Raw genomic sequence first — 20,863 nt, 5'->3', positions numbered from 1 at the left:
TACGCTATGTGTCCATCTCTTGTCGGCGCTGTAGACAGAGCCCGCCATTGCTGTTTCTTATTTTTATTTTTTTATTTTTTTTGTTTTCCATTTGGGGGCCGCCCACAGTCAAAAGGGTGGCAAAGGCCTTAAGGGGGCCTATGTCAAACATGGGAAGCCTGCAAGGTGCCTGCATGGGAGATTCACCATATCATCGGTGACATGCAAGATTGGATGCAAGCTACCATAAAAAGCCAGAGTCCACAAATTCTACAGGGGTCCTCGGCTCCGACCTAATTCAACACGCGCAAATATCGGCAAGACAGATCCACAATATATGGATGTATCGATATTGCACGAGTCATCAGCTCGAAGTACAACTCCTCATAAGCAAGGTAAACAATCATGTTTAGATTATGGAATATAATTCCGTATGAAGCTATCCATGATGTCTAGGGAGTATGAACCTGTATGAAGTTTCCAACAGGCATGGCCTGTGTAGACAGCAAGACTAGAACAGGTTTAGGAATGGTTTGATTTATTCATATGCTAATGTGATCTATTCATTTTACAAAAACACTCGAGGAACTTAACGAAGATAGCACGGGTATATCTACAAGATTTCAGAGCTTGGTAATGTCCCTTTAACCCGGTTTGGATACATGCATGGCATGTCATTAGGTATAGATTAAGGAGCAAGGCTCCATACAGGGATACTTGAGAACCTGAATTCAACTTGATATGAATTATACATCTGAGTATGATGGAAGTTTGTGAAATTGGGTTTCTATATGTTATGATGCATTACCTTTGAGGCAATCATCGCTTGCAGGGAGCTGCAAAACAAGGTTGTAAATCAATTGGATCATAGCTCTCATTGATTAATATCTCTCCTACTATGTCCTCTTAGGGATGCCAAGCAGAGGGGGGGGGAAAATTTAGGCTTCCAAGAAACAAGGTTTTCAGGAGCATGGCTCCATGCATTGGATGCATAATCAAAAAAATTAGGCTTCCAAGAAACAAGGTTTTCAGGAGCACGGGTCCATGCATGGGATGCATAATCACTCCTAGGTGTTGTAGCTTGCCACAGAGTAGGAAACATACATATACAAAGCAGTGGTAAACACATTGACATCCACTACTATGGGCTGAACCCAATGTGATCACCACACATACGGGATGCTATGACTTACGATGCCAAGGGCACTCGATAGTGTTTGGCAATAGTTGACTCTTGATAGTTAAGCTATAGATGCTATCTCTATCAATATTGGGTAATCTCATGATTCTCAATACACTACACAGTTTGGCAAGGCCTATTCTCTATATAAATTTGACAAGATCGATTCTTCTCTACTTGGACACATGTGTGTCAACAAGCGTACCTATTTGCTATGAGAATTCAATATCAGTTCTGTCTCATCTTACTGATCGACTTCTAGGAAGCAAGGCTTCACTCTAAGACATACTGCATAGCAATTTCTGACGTTCAAAAGATTCTATCAGCATACCAACTTGGAAGTCTTTGCAACATGTCTGCATGTTTTCTCACTAGAGATTGGATTAAACCAAGCCAAGAAGGCATGTGTGGGACATCCGACAGCTCTCATGTTATTTGCATATATGGCTATGAGCCGGATTCGACCGCACTACCAGAAACCTGGCCACAAGTGGGCGACAAGGTTAGTCAATTTCAAGTTATGCTTGTTTTTGTCTATGTTTTACTTTTCATTTTGGAAAATATCTTTATGCTGTGCAAAGCAAAGTGCTTGGGCAGACTCCATAAGAAGCCATTATACAAAGCAAAGTGCTTTGCCTGTCTTTATGTGAAGCACGTCTTCTTTTATGTGCCAAGGTATTATCGATTGACTTCAGATCAATGATAATGGCACACATCTTTGGCACTATGTGGATATAAACTCACAGTTTACGCAACAGCGCACTGTGATGTATCCATGCCAGTGTAATCATACAAAGCACATATATCGGGGGCTCACATGGTTGAGACTGTCATTAAAGCCAAGGGCTTCTTATTCTATTTTTGATATGGTTGAGACTATCATTAAAGCCAAGGGCTTCTTATTCTATTTTTGATATGTATGCATGGCATACTAGTACGATGGACGTATGATACTCCATCATTGTATATGCTTCCTCTATCACACTAGCTACTCTATCAAGGACGAGGTAAGTTATTGACATCTTTCTATGTCTAGGCATGATTTTATTGCCATATTTCTATGTCAATATGGTTATAAGAAGGGCTAAGAACCAACAGGAAGGGCTAAGCACCATCTATTGCCACCTCTTTCGGAATGGCTAAGCGCCATCTATTTGTAATCCATTAGTGATTGCTTTCAAGATCGAACAATTCTAATGAGTTGAGTACCCATCAATTCTAATGGACAAGCAAGAGTCTTGCCATTCGTGATTTTTTTGGCATTACTTTAGCACTACACACTTTCAGTGTGAAAATCCAATTGAGTTTTTGAACGTTTTAAACTCGTACAAATTTATCTCTACCAAGGTGTATAGATGAAGCCAACATTTTAGACAGCGCAGCTGCTCACAAAAACCAAAGACTATGGATTTTTGAGTCCGGAACCGGTCCAGTTGTGAATGTGATTCCAACTTCAATGGATCTCCTATTTTATCTATAGCACTACGAGTGTTTATATGAGTACATTTTTGGAGTACGACGTAACTTGTGCTTACTAAATCACTTCTTAAGTGTTGATGGTCAATTCTTGGAACCTTCACACTTGCACTTTCACGGAAAGAAGTCCACAAGCTGCCAAGGGGTAGTTGACAATTTCAACTTCTAGAGTAATGTAATGCCAAGGGAAAACCCAAGGAGGGTCATGGACATAGGCCAAGGGCCGGCTGCTAGTTGAGCAGTTTTCCTACAAAATCTAACCATGTGGTTTGATAATGTCGATTTTAACTGAGGGTTTTGGATTGCAAAGGCAACACCCAAGGTTACATGTGCAATACTACTTGCACATCACTAATTTTCAATTAGAGCTCCCAAGCCTTTGCAGGCAGGAAATTTGGGCGGATGCCTTTCACTACGGATAAGTAAACAATATGTTCTCCAGGTACGCATCTGATTTGGTTTTGTTTCTTTTGTTTGCTTTTCCACGTAGGTTGCATAAACTATGTTTTCATCCATTTTTGCTCTTAAGAGAAATGGCAAGGTCATGTAAGAGCCAATAAATTTGGGTTGTAGTGTCCAAAATAAGTTTCTGCGTTACGCAGTTATGGAAAAACTTGTAGCACATGTTGTTACATGAGATACAACATGGTCCAGGAACTCACGGAGTTTGGTTTAGCCAGTGTGGAGCATGGATAATGAGGCTCTCTCTCACGCACATCGCATGCGTGTTTACATTACCTCCACACCCAAGTACATCTTGTACTTGAAGGATGTTCTTTTTTTAGACATCCTTACTTGAGACATATTCCACATGTGGAGAATATGAGTCTCTGGGACAGACACTGGCGTCGCTACTTCAATTATGTGTCGCGACGATGTCCCTAGGTGCTGGTCGACACCGTTTTCTAGACCATTTCAGCACGTCGTATCAGGAACAATTTCGATGGCCAAAAATTGTCGGATACTTCAAACGACTTGTTAAGGTACAAGTGCACCTAAACAACATTAACGGATGGTTGTTTATGCATATAGCAAGGCTATGAGTTGTTAATGAAAACGTTTCATTGTTTATACCTAGAAGAGATTAATTTTTCACCTTTTATTATGGTTCAAACATTTCAGCAAAGCTGGCAAATGATTGCAGTAGAAAGTATTTAGTTTCTTTTCAGAACTATTTACATTCCTCTTTAATGTGTGCTAGGAGCATCACATTTGCCATCAGTATTGCCAAGGACAATCATGGATATACAGGTTAGGATCTATTTTTTTCTAAATGCATGCACACTAAGTGTTATAGTCCCTAGTGTTTAGCAAAGGCTGATTTGAAGCGACATGCATATTCATCACATTAGTGTTATGAAGCATTTTGCATTCTATGTGCAGTACTTTTATGAGATTATGTCTGAATCTACCAATCACCAATAGAGGTCATGGCTCGGTTTGGGTGCTTGTGGATCTTTCAAGTTAACCAAGTAGGTTATGAATGTCATTGTTGATTCTTCAACAATATTGTACGACATTGTGATCCCCCTTTACCCGTCATTTGGGAAGATTGACTGTCAACTGTGGAGAAACACATCTCAGTACTATCGGTATCCAAGGGGATATGCAAATTAAAAAGTGTAATCTCGTGCTAAAGGATATGTGAAGTGTGTACATTAGCACCAAGAAATCCAATTAGAAAGCATTTATGGCTCTACTTGGAGTTTGCTTACCATAAGTTAAAGCATGTTTACGACTAGGTTTAGTCTCTTCATGTTTAAGTCAGGTTCTCAACCTTGAACCTTATTTATGGTGGGGTTGTTTACTGATGAAATTTGAGAACAAGTCAAGGACTTAAACTTGGCTGATGAGTTATGTCAGCAAGCTACTTTCATGGAAAGTGAAAAGAGGTTCTCTTTCGGGTACCTCTTTGTTGTGATAACTCTAGCATGCTCATGTGCGTAAATGGAGTCTACACACTATGATTGGATAGGAGCCGATAACACAAGATGGTTGCAAATGGACAACAATGTGCAAAATCAAGATGTTATTCTTGATTTCATTGGACCTCCTACTGAACGGTGTTTCGATCAAACAAACTGTTGGATCCATGAAGGATGCCACTAAGGAAAACATTAATGTTCTTATGAAGATACTACCACTTTTTGTTTTCGAGGACGAAAACGCTTCTCCAAGGGGGGAGTAATGTCATGCGAAGGGTAGGACTGGGAGCACATGGCCCTGGGACAAGGGCCTACAAATACACATGCAATACAGGGGGGCTATATATAGCTAAGAGCCAGAGGGCCAGGGGCCTATATATAGGTATGGTTGGGTGGTTATTGGCATGTCTATCTTCCCAGTCTCTTATAACATCAACATCTGTATGATCTGCCATGTCAGCATGTCAGTGCGATTTACGAAAATCTCTTCTAGGCATTAAGCTTCTGTCTTTTAGGGCTTCGGGCCCTCGACCGATGCTTCATAAGTTCCCTTAGTTAATAGGTTTAGTCTCTCTTATCCGCTCGGCCATTTCTCTTCCAATTGGTCATGCCACGTCATTACTTTGTGACACACAGACCAATAATAACCCTATCTTCAAGGTGAGAATTCCATTGTTCTAACTCGAGGACAGGAATGGTTACACCATCTTCATGATCATTCTATTCATTCCCTCTGACCGAATCTACATTGACCTGAACACTCTCCTCCCTAAGGGGGGTCATGGGGGATGTGCTTTTGAGGATTATCGCCATTGATATGAGATCTAGCAAAATGTCCAAAAGGGATGGTAGCATTACAATTTTCAGCTATTTGTGAACCAACCTAAACATTTTTATTATTGTTCATCAAATGAAACCTAGTACATGGATCCTATTGTAGGTATACAAAAGCTTCGAGAGGATGCATATGGTCATGACCTGTGAGAGCGCCTTGTGCTACACTTAAAGGGGAAGCGCTGTTATAGAAGCATACAAAAATGGTTGCCTCCGCAAGCGAGCACTGATTCCTTGAGTAGGATGAGGACCTGAAACCCTAATGTTGGGAGGGACCATGGGAGAGAAAGCATGAAACAAAGGACTAGGGACAAACATTGATGTTGTAGGTGCATGCACACAGTAATCTCTCTGCTGCATGGGACTGGATCTTGGGGCCATAGGCACCATTCCATTTCCTAGAGCATCTTGAAGCTCCATCTTCCTCCCTCCCCTCAAGGAGAAAGGGAGAAAGGGGAATCAGACAGAACTGTGCGCTTTGAGGCTAATGAGTGAGATACGACTAGGAACAAGAGCATGTGCGTCGTTTGAGGCATTTCATACAGACCATGGATAGAGCTTTCTTGCTCCTAGGTATTATCAAGTCGCTAGGCTTAGGATGAGGAACTTAGTCTCCTAATCTCTTTTGATATGGGGCTATCCCACCCCCTTCGTCTGGGTCCATGAACTTCTTTATTGTTGATCTTTGATTCAATTTCCACTCTCTTCAATGCTCTACCTGCTGGCAATGATCAGGCCAGAGGAGGTGGAAATTAAAGACGGACTGCTCTACGTGATCATGTACTGGACTTATTTTGTAACCAGGAAGTCGGCGAATGTCAATTTTTGTAATGGGGAACCTTCTCTAGAACTCTGTACTTATGTCTCTCTTCTAATATACCTAGTGCGGTCAGTTCCCTGTGTTTGCCGGAGGCTGCAGACCACACTGTCGCTTCAAGGAGGAGTTGGTATGTGTCCGGAGGAGGGACCGAAATCCCTTCCCCCATTATAATAGTATAGATATAGGGTGGGTTCAGACTGCGCGGTGGAAGAAAGCAAATGTTTCTGCAACTTCCAGGCGGAAGATGTAAGCACGTATGGGTTCCACTCTCCAACGATTCACACAGAGTGGTGGTAGAGAGGGAGCGAGTAGCCTGCGTGGAGCGCAATAATTGGCTCGAGGGACTGTTGTCAGGGTGGAAGAGAAGAGGCCCCCTTTTTCCATGACGTGGAGGAACTTTTTGTTACTTCCACCGCCCTATGTGAATGGGGCAAGCCACATGACAATTTTTCATTGGTCCAGGCTAAACTAAAACACTTCCGCCGCGCTGATGTGAACCCAGCCATAGATAGATTTGCTCTCGCTCTTTATGGGAGAGAGAGAGAGAGAGAGAGAGAGAGAGAGAGTCTACGGTCTACCATTCCACTGCTGAAAATTGAAATAACGAGGCGACTGCTAATAGTGGAAAACTTTATGAGCCACGGCCCTGCTCGACGCGTATGTGCAGCCACCCACACACGCAGACGCACGCAGAGAGACAGACAGAGAGAGAGAGAGAGAGAGAGAGAGAGAGAGAGAGAGAGAGAGAATGCATCATGGCAACACGCGTGATTTTCGGTTCTCATACTCAGCACAAGGAGATGATGTACTACACGCCAGTCATGATGTTCCCCCTCAGGAAGCCATTGCCTACATTCGGGATTTCTTTGAACTAGATGATCAAGATGCCTCCTTGTCAAGTTTTGGCGAATTGTTTTCCTTTCATACTAAGGCCTCTGAATTTGCTGCCATCTTGAAGGAAGACTCTCCTGCTTTAAACTTGAATTGGAGCTCTCCCATTGACTCTACACAGCAGCCTTTGCTCACACAACCTCAAGAAGATGTGAGCACCCTTGAAAGCTTGACCAAATGTTCGACAGAGCTTGTGGGGAAAGGTGTGGGCAATCGTGTTCTTCTTTTGAATAGTTTAATGAGCTCACACAGTCTCAATTGCATGCCAAGCAAGGTCCTTGATGTGGAGCTCTTCAGATGTCTGCTTAGTCGACTGTCAATATTACATGAGAGAGAAAGAGACAAGGTTTCTGATGCCGACAAGAATGTGAATGACAGTATCAAGCATGATGAGGCCCAAAGGATAGGAAGTGCTTTGAAACCACGGAAGGATTTGACCATCAGCAAGCCAAGATTTCATAAGTGTGCGGACATCGGCAAGCTAAGACATTATGAGGAATATGTTAACATGAAGATTGATATGCCAGGACTTCCTATGTATATTGGCCTGAATGACATGCTTTTGCAATGTGCTTATGCAGTTGGCTTGAACGACACAAATGCAGCCAAGGCTGTAGCATGGAAAGTGAAGCAGCAAACATCGCCTGATGGGAATGGTGAGGAGCGTCTTGCGCATTACTTTGTGAAGGCTTTGTATGCGCGGTTTGCAGGGACAGGTTGGTCATTGTACAGGGGACATTTGGATCAACACCGCCCCTCGCTCACACAGATCTTGGAGGCCAAAATGAAGTACATATCAAGCTGCCCATTTACCCAAGCGTCTCATCTTTTTTCAAATGAGACAATACTGAGGGTTGCAAAGGGGGCGTCAACATTGGTCATCATGGAGCATCAAATGACTGGCATTCAGTATCCATCACTCTTTGAAAAGCTGGTTGCACTGCCAGGAGGGCCACCAAAGGTATGGAGAGCGATCTTCCTTTGAACCTCATGGCACTACCTTCTTTTTATCTGTGTATGCTGAGGAGCCTATAACATTTATCGCTCTTCCCTATTCTAGCCATGTATCATGGTCGGCCAAGGGTCATGTTGGCTAAAATTTGGAAGAGAAGGGTTTCCTCAGGCTTGAGAGAGTCACTCACTTGCAAAGAAATGTTCCTGTCTTCGTGAAAGAGTCCAAGGAACTGGAAGTTGCAACCTTGTGGTCTTTGAACTCATGAGATTAATTTAATAGGCATCCCATTGTGAGAGAGTCAGGGATCCAGAACCTCCTGGTCATAAAGCTTATTTCTTTCTGACTGGTTAGTGAAGGTGTAACGTGATGCCATCGTGAAAAAGCTGATATTTACAGTCATGAAGGTTACATGCTCCTCCCTTGTCTGCCCGAGTCTTGCACACATGCAGAGGCATTCGTTGCTCTTGGAGTTCATGGTGCTGAGATGGCAAATTTGCAGGTCCATAAAGCTGCAAGAAGAGAATTTGCAGGTCTGAGAGCTGCAAGGTTGCATGCGCAGAGGTCTTCTTCCACGTTGGCACCATAGTGAATGGGTCGTTCGTGACTGAACTGGGTGGGGGGGGGGAGTCTTTACCAGGTTGGGATTGTTGTTGTTCAACAGACGATAGGAATGCTGACAAAAAAGTGGTGGGTCCCCTTGTTAGCTGACTGGGGGCACTATCGGCCTGCATGTACCCACTACGTGTCTTGTTGATGACCCTGCCTTGAGTTTAGACCTTGCACTTCTTCTATAATTATATTTATAAGAATGCTTATCAATGAAAATACAAATATCTGTGTGTGGGTGTGTGTATGTGTCTTTTGATTGTGTATATTCCTTTGTTTGTCTGCAGGTTTCTCTAATTGCACTTGTGGTCCCACATTATTCAACGCTGCCTGCCCAAACTGATGCTATATTTGCGGCACTGGAGGAAACTGGTCGAAGATTAGCAAAGTGTGCAGCATCCTTCAAGGTTCCCTTCCAGTTTACTCCATGGGTTGGGATGTCGGGGAAGATACACCCGCAAGTTTTTGTGAGCTCAAAGAGGCTTCCAGGGGAGGTATTTGTTGCTATATCTACATCCTTTTTGCGGTTTGTGATGGACGACATATTGGACCCACGACCTATCAGGCTAAAGGGCTTTAAGAGGTTATGTGACACCTGCCCGGATGTGTTCATACAGGGCGGTGTGTCTGGTGCCTATAGCTCTCCCTTCTACTCAGCTCGTTTCAAGGAAGCTCTCTTTCACTTTACCTGTGTTTTCGATGTGCTTGACACTTTCATGGGAAGGGGAAATCAAGATAGGTTGGTTTTTGAGAGTGAGGTTTTAGGCAAGGCCATCTTGAATGTAGTGGCATGCGAAGGTCTGCTAGTGTCGGCGCGCGTGGAGAAGTACAAACAGTGGCAGGCAGTTTTAGAAGAGGCTGGTATGCAGCAGCTTGCATTGAATGCAAACACCACACATCAAGTGGAAGGGTTGCTTAAAAGCTGGCATAAGGACTACATGATTGCAGAAGACAGGCAGCATCTCTTACTCGGGTGGAGAGGGCGCACTTTGTATGCCTTGTCTACATGGAGATCACCAACCTCATCATGTGCAATGACAAGCTAGCTCATTTTTGCTAGGTGCAACCCCTCAAACTTTCAACATTATTCTTAAGTCAGTGTTAGACAAGACCAACCTTGATGTAACATATTCTAAAGTCATCTTTAAGATAGATATTAGTTCACTCTGAGTTTGAAAAGAACCCAACACAACTTGCTCTAATATCACAAAGAAAGATATTGTGATAGTGCTTGTAACTAAGCTGGTAGGATAATCGGTTGCTAGAAAAATTGGTAAGGTGCTTGAGTAGGTCGAGAGTTCAAGTGCCAATAAATCTATCTTGATTGTTCTATCAGTGTACACCACACAAGCAAAGAGGGAGCATTGTCTACTGCTAGGATAACGAGGTGAAAGCCTATGTAAGAGCAGTTTCGTGCACGACAGGTGCATAGTTTTTTCAATTACTCTAGCTCTCATGTAACTCCCATTACGGTGTCAGTTTCATGAGAACAATTGTAGCAGCCCTTGGGTATGTCTTTGCCTGTTTATCCCATTCAATTGTGTTGAAAGGAGCATGTCCATGACCCTGGTGGATATCCTTTGTTGGTGGGGGCGCGGCGCTTCTATCAAGTAGAGATCCGTTCCACCCACAATGTGCAATGGACTCCACCCAAGATTGAGAAGCTTCCCATTGTTCTACTCAAATCCTCAATTATGCCTTCAAAAGAAAGTCCTTTTGAAGACTTATCAAAGTCATTTTTGAGTGGCTTTTATAACTTGACTATATGACTTTGTTCCTAGGGCTTTTGTTTCCCATAGGAGGTACACGGATAGCTTTGCCTAGTCATGCCACTAAGATTGTTCGACATTCTGAGATTGGCTAGAATTGCAACTTTTCTCCTCTTCTACCACAGGTAGAATGTCTTTCTCCTTTTCAACCATGGGCTTCTGTACCATAGGTAGATCAATGTCATTTGTCATCGCAATGAGAGATGTTTGTAGAGAGAATAGATGATAAACACATACGGGTATGGAAGTATGAAAAATGTATGGTTCGTATCCCAGGGAAAATGTATGGAAGTATGAAAAATGTATGGTTCACATCCCTAGGAAATTCCATACGTGCCCATACGTGCCATAGCATACAGAACCAAATAAAACACGCTACAAGTGATAATTTTATAATGTTCGCCACTCAAAAACTTGATAGCCATGACTCTGGCTATTGTCCAAAGTTAAATATAGATGATGTTTTGGTTCTTCTTGTTGATCAAGTATGAAAAAAATGTTTGATTATATCATGCACCAAATATGATATGTGCAGGTAAATTTTGTTAAATTTATGCATCTCAAGTGAATGCCTAGTGTGATCCTATTTATTTAATTTGTTATTTTGAGGTAATGTATTTTACTTATTTGACATGAGTCTAGGTCATGCAATTCATGTGTGGGTAAAGGAGTATATAAGAGGACTTTGCCCCCATTATAATAATCTATTTTATTCATTGCCTAGTTGGTTGGTTCAAGCAATCCCTGATAACAATAGGTGGACTTGACTTCAAGATGACGAGATTATTTAATCATGCGTTGAGTGGGATGCCAGTAATACAAAATCCTTGTCAACAAGCACTCACAAAGGAAATCTCTCCCGCGGTACAGACTTTACAAATTGCCAGTGAAATGTGTTCAAAGCTCAAAAAATATTTTTGATCGAGACTCTATGATGCAAGAAGTTACCTTGATTGGATAGTTATTTTCCATCGATTTTGAAACCCGGACGTCCATGCAACCGTTTTTAATGAATGCAAAGATCATTTAGAATCAAACCTGGACTATGGTAAATGCGTATACTAGTACTTAGTTAACTGCCCTGGTACTTACAAAGTTTTTTGATGAATACGAGATGGTGGAATAGGTAGATCATGAAGGAAAAGCTGGATTTTGACGATCTCAACTCTTTTCTCATTGAGGAGGAAGGTGTCGAGGCAAGGTTTGAGTTTCAAAAAGTGATGAATTGGCACATGTTGCATTGCAAACTAAAAAGAAGTCCCATAGCTGATGTTACAAATGTGGAAATCATGGTCATTTGTCTCGGGATTGTATATCCAAAGGCAAAGGCAAGCTTATGAGGAAAACATGGACAATGTGTTCCAAAGTTCATTTTCTTGAAGAATCTTGAATGTAATGTGTTCATAGTTAACAAATAGGGATTCTTGGAAATAGTGTGGTCTACAATATTGGCTCTATAGAAGGAAGCCCCTTAAATGGCTTGATAAGCTAACCTGAAAAGAATTATCTATATTTTCCTAAGATGGAAACTTGATCTATATGCCATATCATTGATTTTAATTTATTCAAAATGGCCCATATTTATGGCGATCTAGCTTTGTACAAAAGTTTCGATGTTCAATTTTTAACCCTTGCTGATTCTTGCCCATTGTGTGTTGCAATCAAGCCTTTGAAAACTGCAATCATCTTCATTGCAAGTGAGCATATGGAGGTCTTATCTACAACTAGCTTTTGTTTATGTTCTGAGTAATTGTGCATCTTTAACCTTTTGGAATGCGCTTTGCGAATCATGCACATATTGAGCAATAATGAAGATTTTGTCACGTGTTCTCAAATTAAAAGAAACCTTAGATCTTCCTTCAACAATCTCAAATAGAGAATTTCTCACGGATTCAACTAGTAATCTAATTGATTGATGGTCCAGTAGCACGTTCATGTTTCCACTTGGAGTGCTCCTATGACATAGAGTAGCAAAAAGCAACCCATGATTGCTTTTGTGAGTACATACGCTCAGTAGAAGGGTACTGCAATGGTATCATGAGAGGTAGCATGGTTGTATATGTTGTTGGGGTGGTAAAGCCCAATGTGCCGCGCCTGAGTGTTGGGTGGCCAAAGACTACCGGGAACTAACACTGACCATTCATTCTACATAAAAGAATAAGGACTCATAACCCTAACACTATTGTGTTTGGAGTCCACCCAAACCTGTGTCTCCTCCCTTCTTCTCTCTTCTTCATTGCTGCACACACACACACACACACACACACACACACACACACACACACACACACACACACACACACACACACACACTTTAACTGGCATCAGAGCTCAGGAATTGGGAGCACCATTGGAGCTCAGCGAGGAGGCAAGTGGAGAAGCAGCAACAACTGCAGCACGTTTTTGCAGATCTGTTTTTGGCCTACCAAAACATCTTTATTCAAGCCAATATCAATTGATCTTGACCGGTTTTTGGTCCTCTTCAACTTTGCAGAAGAAAATTTTCTCAAAATCTTCATCAATTTTTAGATACGACACTCAAACTGCCTGTAGGTCGTGAAGTAGAAGCTGCAAATTTTTACAGATCTGTTTTGACCTGTAAAAAAAGCTTATTTCATGTCCATTCCCTCTAACCCCAACCGTTTTCGCACGGTCTACAACTTTGCAGAAGGAAGTTTCTGCAAATTTTGCACAGTTTGAGAGATAATCAGTTCAGGCAACAGGGTGGTCTACCTTCATCGGTTCTTCTGCGTACAGGTTTTCGTTGCAGACTCTTTCTGCAATCTCTGTCACATGCATATTTGATGTAAGGTCTTAAGGGTCTGTTAAATCAGACAAACTGCCGCAACGGTTACAAAAAAGGGTTTCTGTGGTTGATGTAAGATCTTATGCGGTTTATGTATTGTGATGGAAATATGCAAAGCCTATTGTTGAGGGTCGTGGTAAGGTTTTATTGAGCTAGGGGATTCTCAAATGTGGAGATCCTTTTGGTGATAAAGGTTTTGGAGCGAGCCCCCGACATCCCCATAGTTTTGGCATCGACATAGAATGTATGTTTATGCGGTTAGTGCAGTATTGGTGTGCATCTGCTGACTCACCATTATTGGCATTGCTGTCATCTTTATGCCTATGCGTTTGACAGTGTTCAGTTGGTCAGAGACACTCTTCTAGAGTTGGAGACATTGACAATGACAGTTCTTTGAGATTCTATCTTACCGGTTTACCCACTTTGATCAGCATTTCAGTCATTGTACACATTTTTTTTGGGTTCAGAAGTCAATTTTGCAGGGGAGACTCTGCCGAAATTTTTCAGGTTTTCTATCATCTTCTTTAGTGCAGCGGATCTATTAATTTTTTTCCTTGTCGAGTGATGGATTCATCATCGGAGAACTCTTTGTTCAACATTGAGAAGTTAGATGGCACTAACTTCCCATTTTGGAAGGAACAAATTTACAATGTTTTAGTACAGAAGAAGCAGATCTGGCCGATAAAGATGAAAGGGATAAAGCCTGAGGATATGGATGAGTATGATTGGCAGGAGTTGGATGAGCTTGCCAGGTCCACCATCATGCTGACTTTGTCAAAGAATGTGTACTTCAATGTGAACATGGAAAAGACTAGTTATGAGCTATGGAAGAAGTTATGTGACCTGTATGAGAAGCAAAGTGCAGCATCACAGGTTTATTGGCTGAAAAACTTAGTTGATTTGAATATGGATGAGGGCACACCCATGTGCAACCATCTTAATGAGTTCAACACAATTTTCAGTCAGTTTTCTCCGCAGAGAGTCAATTTCGACAATTCGGCCAAAGCAATGTTCTTGCTAGTTACATTGCCAAAAAGTTGGGATACTTTTCGCACAGCCATAAGTAACTCAGCACCTCCTCATGATTTAACATGTGCTGATGTTGAGGGCAGTTTGCTTACTAAAGAGGTTAGCAGGAACAATCTCAATACCGTCGTACTAGCAATGCTCTCGTTGTTCGTGGTCGATCACAAGAAAAGGGCAAGCAGAATCAGACTGTCGAAAGTGAAGACAAGAGAAAGGTAAAGACAAGAAGTCGGAAGAAGGCAAGACTAAGGAAAGCAGTATAAAGATTGAAGAGATCAACAATGTTTTCGTTGAAGATTCTGATGGAGACATTTATCTCACATCTGCCATGGATTCAACATTTTTTATTGCCACTAATGACTATGCTTTACACGATTGGGTTATTGACTCAGGTGCATCGTTTTATGTGACTCCTCACAGAGAGTGGTTCAGTACATATGATGCAACCCATAAAGGTCGTGCTCGTCTTGGCAATGATTTTGCTTGCGACATAGATGGTGTCGGTGATGTGCATCTGAAATTTCAGAATGGTTCTTCATTCATGCTCAAGAATATGAGACATGTGCCGAAGCTTACCAAAAGCTTAGTTAGTACAAGACAATTGGATGACGCAGGATATTACTGCACATTTGGTGATAGTTCGTGGAAGATCACCAAAGGTTCTTTAGTGGTAGCACATGGTTTAAAGTCTGGGACTTTGTACATGCTACATGTATCCAATGTTAAAAACCATGTAATTTGTAGCAGCCAAGTGTTTCTTTGTGGCATTACCAGTTAGGACATATGTCTCAAAAGGGAATGAAAATCTTGTCTCGTTTTGGTTATGTTCCTGGCTTCAATTTCTCAGAATTTTCAGTTTGTGAGCATTGTCTTTACGGTAAACAAACACAGTCAACACACAAAAGGGGAAGCACTCGAAAAAGTGAGCCATTAGAGTTAGTGCATAGTGATGTGTGTGGACCTATGCCTAACGTATCCATGGGAGGTTCATTGTACTTTGTTACATTCATTGATGACTTCTCAAGGAAAGTGTGGGTATATCCTCTCAGGAAGAAGGATGGAGTTCTTTCAAAATTTTGAAATTTTGTGGCATTAGTGGAGAATCAGTCTGGCAAGAAAATCAAGTGCTTAAGGTTAGAAAATGGTGGTGAGTATGTCACTAAAGCCTTTCAGAATTTTTGTGATTCCAAAGGCATCAAAAGAGAGTTGACTGCTCCATATAACCCTTCATAAATTGGTGTTGCTGAGAGGATGAACAGTACCATACAAGAGAAGTTACGTAGCATGTTGTCTAATGCAGAGTTGCCTAATGGATTATGGGCGGAAGCGTTAGCAACCACTGTCCATCTTATTAATAGATCTCCTAACAAGGCTTTAGATGAGAAGGTACCTGAAGAGCTTTGGTCTGGGAAGCCACCTTCTTACAAGCATCTTAGAGTCTTTGGTTGTGAAGTGTATTGCCATGTTCCAAAGGAGTTTCGAAGCAGGTTGGCTCCTAAGTCAAAGAAATGCATAATTCTTGGTTACGGCAATCCTCGCGAGATGGGATTTTGGTTATGGGATCCTGAAGCTAAAAAGATAGTTCGCAGTAATGACGTATACTTCAATGAAGAAAAGATGCATAAGAAGCATGTGCATACAGTGGAGGTCAGGAGAGTTATCTTCCAAGAAGATAGAATTGTCCACAATAGGGCTGAAGTGCCTAATGTCAGACAACAAGTACAAAATCCTCCTGCAATACAAGATGTTGCTGAGGGAAAACCGGCTCAAGCAGTTATTAGAAGGTCTACAAGAGTTTCAAGGCCTCCTGATAGATTTACTCCCTCATTGGACTACATTATGTTGACAGATTGCAGAGAGCCTTCCTGCTCTATAAGGAAAGCCATGTCAATGGATGACAAGGCAAAGTGGGAGAAAGCTATGCAATCAGAAATGGACTCGTTGCATAAGAATCAAACTTGGAATTTGGTTGGTTGCCTAAAGGTAAAAAGGCATTACCATGCAAATGGGTGTACAAGCAGAAAATTACACCTCATGATAATAAACCCAAGTACAAGGCACAACTTGTTGCTAAAAGATTTAAGCAGCAATAGGGTATTGACTTTGATGAGATCTTTTCTCCGGTTGTCAAGATGAGTACTCTGCGGTGTGTACTTGCGTTGGTTGCTAAAGACGACATGGAACTTGACCAGATGGATGTCAAGACGGCGTTCTTGCATGGTGATCTTCAAGAAGAAGTTTATATGCAGCAACCAGAAGGTTTTGTTGAGAAGGGCAATGAAGACTTGGTGTGTCAGTTAGAAAAGACTCTTTACGGTCTAAACAATCATCAAGGGAGTCGTATCGTAAATTCTACTCGCTCATGCTCTCTCAAGGCTACAAACGTAGCAATATGGACCATTGCCTCTACACTAGGCGAGCTAACGATGGTAGTTTGCTGATTTTGGTCCTTTATGTGGATGATATGTTAATTGCCGAGAAATGCAGGCATGAGATTTCAGCCTTGAAGTCAGAGTTACATGCAAACTTTGAAATGAAAGACATGGTGTGCGCGTATGTCGCACGTGTTAATGCAAGGAACTTGCCGATACACTGTGTGCGAGCCACAAATGGCTCCAAGCACGCAACTAGTCTAAACTAGTAAGCTCAAAAATGGCGATGGTGTGTCACTCACCGCTCTATGCTTGTTGTCGTGGAAGATTCCTTGCCACGAAGAAGAAGGAGCCCCCGCTGCACCGCGCTCAACCGCTTCGCTGCAGCGCGCCGTGCCATCGTCGCAATGCTCAATTTCTCTCTCTCTCTCTCTCTCTCTCTCTCTCTCTCTCTCTCTCTCTCTCTCTCACGCATACACACACACACACACACAACGAGATGAAGAAGAAGAAGATGGAGATGGAGCAAGAGCACTCTTCAATTGCACAAATGAGAGAATGAGTGAATTTTAGGTTTAGTTGACTTTTATATGAGCTCACCCCATTCACACTTGGGCGCCCATGCTTAGCCAACTAATCCCTTGAATGTTCCAGTTAGAGTGCGCCTCTCATCAGTGATCACTCTTACCCTTTTTCTATTGGACCGACAAGCTCGGTACGTGACTCTACCAAATAAATAATACAGCGTCCATCGTAGGTGATAGGAATGTGCGTGAGGGTTAACATGCCCCCCTTCTTGATGTAGATTCCGTCCTCGGAAGCTATTGAGTTGAAGCAGTTCGCCAGGGTGGAAGAGCTTTTGAGATGAATGTGCTTAGCCTCCTTCACATTGCAAAATCAAACAACATTGGCATAGTAATTGCATTCTCATAAGCAATTAAAAAGCATATGTAGTTGTAGGCAGACAATTTGATTGGTAATAAAATTTTAAACCATTTGTCAGCAATAAACATTAAGTTGCAATATAATCAAACGCATAAACAACTGTAAAGGTAAAAAACTAAACAAGTTCGGGGTCGCTAATTCAACAGCCGAAAGGCACTAAAGATCGACTATTAATACCATGGGTAAGCTTCTTAATTTTCTCTGGTCAATTAATTAAGTTGTTTAATCGCAAGAGCCAAGTTTTTCATGTTCGAAGGCTGACTAGAGGCTATACCTAGAAGACCTTGTAGTTAAGCTACGATAAAAGGAATTTCTCATGAAATCATCGCCTGATTGATTACCTTTTCTTTGACCTCCCAAAGTCTTTTCACAGTGATTCAATTTTGATGTGTGTGCTTATATTGTATGCCTTGGGTTTTATGCTTTTCAAGGAAAAGCGCCCACACTAGGAACCTCTAGGGCTCTAGTACCATAGGCGATACATGTGAGTGGAGTACCAAATCAAGCTGAGGTTTCTCTTCCAGCTTAAGATTTTACATTGTGGCACTTTGATTTTTTGTTTGTTCGTTTTCAGCATTTTAATTTTGTAACTTTGGGGGTCATATAACACTGTTACCCTCCCCAAGCTCATCACACTAGTAAACTCCCTTTATAATACTTAAGCTAAAGGTCAATAGGGACTAAGCCCACTAGAAAGCCCTAGTACATTTCACACAATGCTACCTAAATCGGATTAAGAACCTAAGCAACCATTGATTATTAGGAAGGCATTCCCCATGGTATTAAGAGAAGATCTCTAACACCTAGCTTGGTCAAACTAGCTTAGTCGGACTGCCTGATTTTTAAACCTAGACAAGTGATTATGACAAAAAATTACATTGAATTAAATGTTTGATACGAAGCAAATGTGTTGGATATTATGCTATCAATCACAATTAAAGCAGACAAACATGGATGCAAAAAAGATAAGGGGCCATGCTAATGGACAAGAAATACCTGTTGTGTTGATGATCGTGCTTGATTTGAAAAGTGAATGAGAGAAAGATTCCATGAAGGTCCAAATCCTAACCACAGCAACACGTTCTTGTACACACCAGGAAACACAAGGAATACCTCTAGGAGGCACATCAATGGGAAGAAAGAACTTTGCTAATCACTAAACTCTAAAATGGAAACACTCCTATCGTACTAATCCTACTTACCCTCCATCACTCGAGTTATGAGGATCAAAGGTGTTTTATGACATAGGTTTCTGTTTCAGTGTTTCGGATGTGAATGTGTAGGTTAGGGTCAATTTTTTAACTTTTATTGTGCACACTTGTTTGCTAATTGCTCTTGCTCTTTATTATTTTTGTTTTTTGTGAGTATAAGGCTTTATATATACATTCCCTAAGATTGGGAGATTGAGAGGTTAGGGAGAAAGGTTGAGAGGGAAGCTAGTGAATGATGGATGTCAGCTAACACTCCCCCCTTCCTTGGGTAGATCATACTGTTTAAAATGTGCTCATCACCCTTTGAAACCAATTGTTCCAATTGGTAATAGGTGAGGATTTTTGCAAGTAGTTTTCTATTACCTTAGGTGCCTCGTCGAGTTGCAAGGGTGGTAAGGTACTCTCCCAGGATCGAACTTGAAGTGGTTCATCAGGTGATTCTTGAACACTAGGAGGTGTGGATTCCTTTGTAGCTTTATGGAGGTCCACTATTGTAGGTGGAGGCTGTGGAGAAACTTTTACCTCTATGGATGTATTACATGAGGAGCTAGAAGCTTCATGGGACTCCCCCCTTCCTGAGCTAGGTGGAACAAATTGTTCTTTCTTCGGTACCCAAACTAGCTCTGGAGCAGGTGTGTAGCATGCTGTGATTTTTTTCTTTCCCCAATCGTCAATTCGTTTTGGGGCTACAGGATTGGGCTCATATGGTCAGGTGACAAGTAAGAACACAATCTACGTTTTGGCACCCAGATTTGATCATTTCCTTGATAGTAGCCTTGGGCTTCCAATAGTCGTTTAGGAATCCAACTCAACGTTTCCTTACATTTCTTGGAGCGAGTGGGACATTTCTTACAAGGCTTTTGTTTTTTAGCACTAGCCGTGGTCGCTAAAGAAGCTTTAGGGACCCACTTGTATGTTTTCTTTGTTATATGAGGATGAATCTTGTCAGAAGCTATATGCATTGCTTCTAGCATATTTAAGGGTACGGGCATTTCATCCCCCTCAGGTGTTACCTAGACCATCCCCCTATTTCCCCAAGTGTCTATGGTTGCTGCCAGGTGGACCCAATCCACATTGTCCGACTCAGTCATCCCAGGTAGTACATCCATATAAGGAGAATCTTCCCCAACATCAGTGTCCGCTTTACACGTGTAACAATATTGCAATGGGGCCGAGTGAACTGTGGTGTCAGATCTATGATCAATTATAAACCTGTTTCCTAGAGGATGTGCTCGACTAGTCACAAGATCCACTCGAATGACAAAATCTTGGAACTGCAAGTAGACATGGTTTTTAGACCAGTCATGCACCATTTTTGCTTCCCTCATGAAAGGACGCCCTAAGATCATCTCGAATGCCATAGTGTGCTTGGAGAAATCCATAACAATGAAGGTAATCCTTATTTTATGTCCAAAGACCTTGATCTTGAGATCTTCTAGCATCCCAATAGGTTTAACAATAGACCCATTGGCCATCTTCACTACTATGGTTGCGGTCGCAAGGTGAGGTCTTCCCATAGTTTCCCAGCAATTTTTAGTCACAATGTTAACCCCAGCGCCACCATCAAGGATTCCCTTCACAATTAATCCCTTAGTAGTGATTGGTATGGTCGCATTGGATTCATCACCCTCAAAGTATTGTCCCAACTTGTTAACAGGTATTTCTATAACAAGGTTCTCATCTAGGTTGGGTTGTGGATCTAAGTGTTCCTCCTCTATTGGCATCTCCCCAAATCCATCCATCTGTGCAAATTGTGGTAGCCCAAACCTCAGTTCTCCATTGAGGAAGGCTCGAAGAGCTGAGACTAGCTCAGGGTCTTTATATAGTTTGGACATGATGGTGGTTCTAACTTCGGAAGACATGAAAACCATCAATTTGGCAATGTTTAACGGCACCTTTTGGGCTTCAACCCCTTGACGTGGGGAAGATGGGATCTCCATTTCTTCGATAGGATCAAGTAGTCCCTCTGTAAACATTCTTTCCATCAAGAAGTGAGTACACTCACTTTCCCATGACTTTAAGTCACTTTCTTCTTGGATGACACTAGGTTTGACTGAGGGTCTATGGA

At 41.9% G+C, this 20,863-nt stretch overlaps 1 protein-coding gene across 1 annotated transcript; it reads left to right on the top strand.

Moving 5' to 3' along the window:
* The first annotated feature begins 6,862 nt into the window (after positions 1-6,862).
* LOC147421255 (scarecrow-like protein 14) lies at positions 6,863-9,830 on the top strand. The gene is made up of 2 exons (XM_086504795.1): positions 6,863-8,066; positions 8,954-9,830. Exons 1-2 carry the CDS (start codon positions 6,963-6,965, stop codon positions 9,710-9,712), a joined length of 1,863 nt encoding a protein of 620 aa, XP_086360921.1. The 5' UTR covers positions 6,863-6,962; the 3' UTR covers positions 9,713-9,830.
* Positions 9,831-20,863: the final 11,033 nt, after the last annotated feature.

Source organism: Adiantum capillus-veneris, chromosome 28 (genome assembly GCF_014529385.1).
Source record: "Adiantum capillus-veneris isolate H3 chromosome 28, ASM1452938v2, whole genome shotgun sequence".
In the NCBI taxonomy this organism is placed as follows: Eukaryota; Viridiplantae; Streptophyta; class Polypodiopsida; order Polypodiales; family Pteridaceae; genus Adiantum; species Adiantum capillus-veneris.
Note: the sequence above shows the minus strand (reverse complement) of the source record. Positions and strands in the feature narration are given on the sequence as shown.